Source organism: Neodiprion fabricii, chromosome 1 (genome assembly GCF_021155785.1).
Source record: "Neodiprion fabricii isolate iyNeoFabr1 chromosome 1, iyNeoFabr1.1, whole genome shotgun sequence".
NCBI lineage: Eukaryota > Metazoa > Arthropoda > Insecta > Hymenoptera > Diprionidae > Neodiprion > Neodiprion fabricii.
In genome coordinates this window covers 13,408,171-13,414,170 of record NC_060239.1, presented here as the reverse complement: position 1 = coordinate 13,414,170, position 6,000 = coordinate 13,408,171, and the positions used below count along the sequence as shown (strand labels likewise).

The 6,000-nt window shown below is 32.2% G+C and overlaps 1 protein-coding gene across 10 annotated transcripts in view; it reads right to left on the bottom strand.

The window, feature by feature from the left end:
• Positions 1 to 252: 252 nt before the first annotated feature.
• Positions 253 to 6,000, bottom strand: part of LOC124188031 (actin-binding LIM protein 2) — a 36,629-nt gene continuing 30,881 nt past the window's right edge. For 8 of the 10 annotated variants that reach the window (XM_046580344.1, XM_046580298.1, XM_046580312.1 and 5 more), the window contains 2 exons: positions 3,820 to 4,023; positions 253 to 2,717 (listed from right to left, as the gene is read on the bottom strand). In XM_046580344.1, coding sequence (XP_046436300.1) covers positions 2,604 to 2,717; positions 3,820 to 4,023 — 318 coding nt within the window. In that variant the 3' untranslated portion in view covers positions 253 to 2,603. Of the gene's footprint in view, positions 2,718 to 3,819; positions 4,024 to 6,000 lie in introns of those variants that run through there. The other 2 variants (XM_046580353.1, XM_046580360.1) reach the window with 1 other exon arrangement.

Sequence of the window (6,000 nt, the reverse complement as noted above, 5' to 3'; positions counted from 1 at the left end):
AAAATTGACTTTCGATACCGGCAATGTTTTTGCTGGCGATGAAAATATTGGTCATGTGTCTTGGACTTATAAGTACATAAGTTACATATAAGTACCACTATATAAGTGGCTGCCATATATTGGCTTGGATAAGAATTCGATGTCTTGGTCTGTAGTTTTCTTGGTTATGCTATTGCCCCAGAGTTCGTTAAAACATGTTCTTCCATAACTGAGTGTAAGTGATTTTAGGATATAACAGAGAATTAAGGTGAATCCTGTGTAATTTTTGCCTTTATTGTATTTCACGGACTAGCAGAAGCGACGAGCTTTTATACAGGATATGTTACATCTGTTAACATCACAGTAAAAGCATATTGACATTCTCTATGCCGCAGTTATGATCAAAAATCAAATAAGTATGTAGCTGGCAGCCGTAACAGGAATAAGTTTGAACCCTAAAATCCCGAAATTGCGTAATACACAGATAAACTGGCCGATTGTCACTGGATATACATAGCTGAGTAATACTTGCTAATTGCAGCTGAACACTTATTGGTAGAATAAGATCTGCAAAAGCTGCTCTGTAACTGCGACATACAATATATTCTCGGGTTGTGGCCACAAAATATGGTACAAATATCAACGTTGTCATAAAAATTTTGAATGTATTTCTTAACATTACTCATAAGCTTACATGTAATATAATTGCTTTTCAAAAATATCTCTAGTCAGAATTTAGCTAATAAATCATGCTAAATAATAATATTTCATAGCAAATCGCTACCGTAGCATGTGCAAAAAATCAACCTCTTGACATTGCAGTGACTCAAAAATAAATTTAAAAATACATTTGAAGTCCATCAAAAGAATTAAATAAAATAACTCACAGTCTTAGCTTATATTTAGCTATTTAACTCTTCACCCACGATGCTGATCTTCCAAATTGCAATGAAATACTTGTTCGTTATATAACATTGGTCGCAGAGATCAAAAATGTAAATATAGCGTCATTGCTGGAACACCTTGAGTAAAATGTTGAACTTTCATATATCGATTTCTGATATAATTTGCCAAATAAATTAGGTCTACGAAATCTAAGAATTAAACCTTCAAACTCTCAACACCAAAAATTAATCATCTTGCACATTAATGATATAATTAAGCTCGCTTCTTCGACTTGCGATATTTGCAAAAGGACAATCGTGAAATTTTTTATGTATGACACGTTTATATTTATTTAAAAATTTATGTAACTATTGTATTGCAAATGTGATACTAGTTGCGCTACCAGAGCCTCAACGTTCAATTAAAGTGGCTCTGACTCATCAGTCAAATATTTATATAATTAATTTAGTTCTTTTATCCCCGGAAAATGAGTTTTAAAGCATGACCCATATCCTTGTACGCTTAGCTTGCGGTTTGACAATATCGTTAATTGATGTTTAAATACTTTCTTTTATAGTATTATTCTGCAAGCTGCGTGTTTCCTAACCAATATTTTTCAGTTTTTAACATTTTATCTCATTTTGGTTACAGTAACGTGTAATAGTTATTAAAAGTATCAGCTATAATTACTATGATCATTATCTAATAGAATTTTTAGATAATATATTTCATCATTCATGAAGGAGTGTGTTTGGGTATGCCGGTTAAGCACAGCATATGCATATTCCCTTTCTTTCTTACGTTACCCATTTTATTTACAGTAACTAATAATTGTATTGTAACATTTTCTCTTAGTTTATTCATTTATTTATTAATTGCAAAGCCATGTCATTGAAAGACAGCGTTTCAGCCGCAATCACAACACCGGATAAATCGATAACTGCATTTAACAACTTATAAATAAAACAATCTTCATAGAGTGCTAATAGTATGAAAAATACATGAATTGGTACTAGTAATTATTATACCTCTGAATTAGTTAATAAAAAAATATCAACTATAGCAGAAAAATGTGACGGCCCAATAAAACGGTTATTTTAGTACTGCATTCAATTCGAAATTACGAATTTCGTATTATTAAGTAAATTAAGATATCAAGGTGACACTGACTCAACTTTTATAGCACTCGGTGAAGTCTACCTGATACAAAGTTTGGTAATTAAAAAACTAATTCATGTATTTATGTACGCATTGTTAAATTTTATTTCCAATATGGGCAAACCTGCGTGAATAATAAAATTACAACGGTTAAAAGGGATCTAATACGTTTCGTTTTTTTGTCAACATGTCCTTTAGATCTCTAAATTCGAAAATATACACTAAACGTATTATTTTACGTTCAACGTGGAAAGTAATATGAAATTGACAATAACGATTAGCGAAAAATACAAATAATAGTATGGAAATATAGTTAATGTATTGCGTGTCCACTAAAATTCAGATAACTGTGAAACATTAGACTGAAGAACTGAGTTGTAGAGAATAATTATCTAATGTACCTACGAACAAATCAAAGTTATCATTCAGTACTCCCTGACACGTTCTGCACAATACGATATCAACTTTTAACTGTTACATAAACCAGACTGTTGCACTCAAAAATACACTCTGCACAAATAATTATTCTGAAAAATTGTTTGATTACTAAATAATAATAATTACTCATTTTTTTCAAAGAATTAGAAGAGTCGTGCTTTTCGTTTAATCTCGTTGCGACGCCATTGTGGCAGCCGGTAAAACTCAGCACGAGTGAATTGTAGAATGGCTTCAAATTCAGCGTCGGATAGGTGCCGCTGAATAAGAAAAAAACAAACATTTCAATTATTCGAATATTGAATAATCCAAGTGCTACAAAACTATATATAAAACTATACAAAACAGTGTCACATGCCGTACCCTAAACCTTTCATAAATGCCCTTGCAACAGGCAAAATACCAAACCATGGATGATGAAATAGAACATTGTGTATCAAAGACGGAAAGAAGTCGATTACAAGTGGAAAGGTGGTGATTACACAAGGAAAGTCGCCCTCCACACGTGATGCACACTATAATTTTTTTTCTACTTCATTCGTTAATGTTTTGTGACCTCGAAAATTCGGGAAGTTCTTAGGCTGGCCCATCAAACTCAGCCAAATTAACCACTTGTTGACGTCTGCGATAACGTCAAACATCGCAGAGAATTTCAAACAATGAATGACAGCTGAAAAGTTGTACTTCACAAATTGGAAAACATACGGTAAGCGATGAAACATTCGTCGCCTGAAATTTTCAGGCATACTTTTATGGCGTTTTCATGAACCAAAAAAATTATCACTTTTGGACCGTTAAAAATACCAGAATTGTGAGGCACTTGAAATTTTCGGTATTTATCAAGGAATTTCGGGGAAGAAAAGAACAAAAATTAAATGTACCCAAATTTCCGTTTGAGATCGATTGTTGGAAACCAAACCATCGTTGCAGAATTACAAAATATTTTTCTCCAAAACTTCAGTTTTAAAACAAATCCTATGACTGTGTCATTTCTGTTCATAAGACTTTTCGAATCCACGATATCATGGGTTGAAATTACTTGACTTTCAACTATCCCATAGTTAGATTTTGATAGGAAAACAAAATCGAAGTCAATAAGTAAATTTGTATTTCCCCATAAGTATGTAGTTGGTAATCCAGATATTTATAAGTAGTTGGTAGTAAATTGATCATACGGCCCGTACGAAGTATGGGATCTATAGGAAAAAAAACTTTTGATTCAAAAATGGGGTGCAGCATGTAGATAATGTTTCATATAGTTTCACTCAAGAAAAAGAAGTATCAATTATCAGTTGCATATTTTGTAATACATTCTAGTATTATAAGCAAATCCAGTATTAAGAAATTGCATTCAGAACTCACCTCTAGATTGCAGCGGTCTACATCGCCAGGCAGCCTGTAATTGGTGATTAAAAGGAGATGATAAGGATAAAGCTTCGGTGGCTCTCCTGGATTTGCTCCCATGTCTGGTAACGAGCGCCTTACATGATGTCCACCATGATTTACTGTGACGGATCCCAGACCACCCGTGTACGTAGTGGATGATGGAATTACCCCACCGTCATTCTGATCACAATTAATAAACAAATAAATGTGTATGAATTTACCGAAATATTTTGTAAATAATCTGATCAGATTCACATGCATCATATTGCACTCGATTATAAAACTAGACAAGTTTAACACTAACAGCTTCAATTTTTGAATAAGAATCAGAAACCAAAAAAAAAAAAACGTGAGTCCAAACTACTTTATACAGTACAATACATAAGAAAGTTACAAGTTTGATCAATTTGTAAACAGTGAATAAACTGAACTTGCATAACACATTTTGACCACTCTAAGTGGAGAATAAAACCAACATTCCCGATTTTAATTAATCCAAGAAAATAACATATTTCACTAAATTGCCCCAAAACAGTCTCATAATGCTAATAAGAATAACCATTTGTACAGTTAAAATGATAGCTTTTATTTGGTTGAAAATTCCAGAGCTCATAGCGGTCTACTTGTTCAACAAAAGTGATAAAAAAAATACCAAACACTTAGGTATTTCGGCAAATTAATTGTATTGCATCTTATATTTAATATCGGTCTAACTCTAACAATAATCATGTATAATAATCAGATCATGCACTAATAAGATTATTATAATAGTAATAATATTCGGTTACAAAAAATAATCGAATCATTAATTGCATCGGTACAGCTCTATTCAATTCATGAAATTCAAATAAAATAATGAATGCAGAAAACGACTTTATAGCTGGGGCACTCCACGAAATCGTAATAACAAGCGTAAGGTCATATTTCAGATCTGCTAAAAAATTTTATACTTATGTAACAGCATTTGTCGAAAAACAGTCCAATCATTTTTCATCATTTTCTTAACCAATCCCATTTGATATATGGTTGTATTTGCTATCTTAAAAGCGCTAATTTTTTTATAATCGGAAAAAATTCAAGAAAATCTAGTGAAATATAATAAAGATTTTGAGCCTTGATACAAGATGGAATTTTGAAAACAGCAAAGGTTACATTTGAAAACGACACACATGTATCGAAAAAATAACAAATATGTATTCACCTTCTGTTAGCGCTTGAATAAATTAAAACAAAATCTTTGATCATTACACCGGCACACAAAAAAAAAAGTGGTCTGTACATTTGACCAGTCCCATCTAGGGTTATGTATTTCGATGTGCTGAATCCAAATCAGAGGACCGTTTGGCCCGTACACTCTCAAAATTTTGAGTAAATTGCAAAAAACCACTAAGAATGGCTAAAAATCGTGAAAAATTGGAGTTATGAAAATGGAAAAAATTTTCATTAACTAGACCAAGTATGTTTCTTATGTATTTTGATGCGCTGAATCTGAATCCGAAGTTCTTTGGTTCCGTACACCTTCCAAATTTGAACAAACTGCGACAAACGCTAAAAATACCAAAAAATCGTAAGAAATACCCATGAAGTAGCAGAAAATATCAAAAAATAATATAAATAATATTGTATTGTAATAAGATGGTTAAATGTACAGACCACTTTTTTTGTTTTGTGTGCCGATGATTATTAAGAGATGGATTTTTTTATTGCCTTCGAAATATATATCATTTTAAAATGTAACCTCTGCTGTTACGAAATCTTTATTTTCTGTTGGGGCTCAAAGATGTTGTTATATGTCACTGGGTTTTTCTGAATTACTTCAGATTTTTTAACATGGGCGCATCTGAAATAGCAAATTAATTCATATCTCGGACGCGATTGGTTGAAAAACTCATTGCAAAATTATGGGCTTGTTTCTCGACAAGTGCTGTTACATAACAAGTTTGGGAACCAATCTAAAATACAAAATTTCAATCTCGATTGAGACCTCATGCATGGAATGCCCCGGATATAATATATATTTTTATATTTAAACCAGAGGAAATATAAAAAAAAATTCGCGTGTGGTTTGACACAAAAATGGATTACTAAATTGTTGTTACATAGGACTTATGTTTTCACGAGAACTCTCTGAAAATTGATCTACATTATCCCCAAATA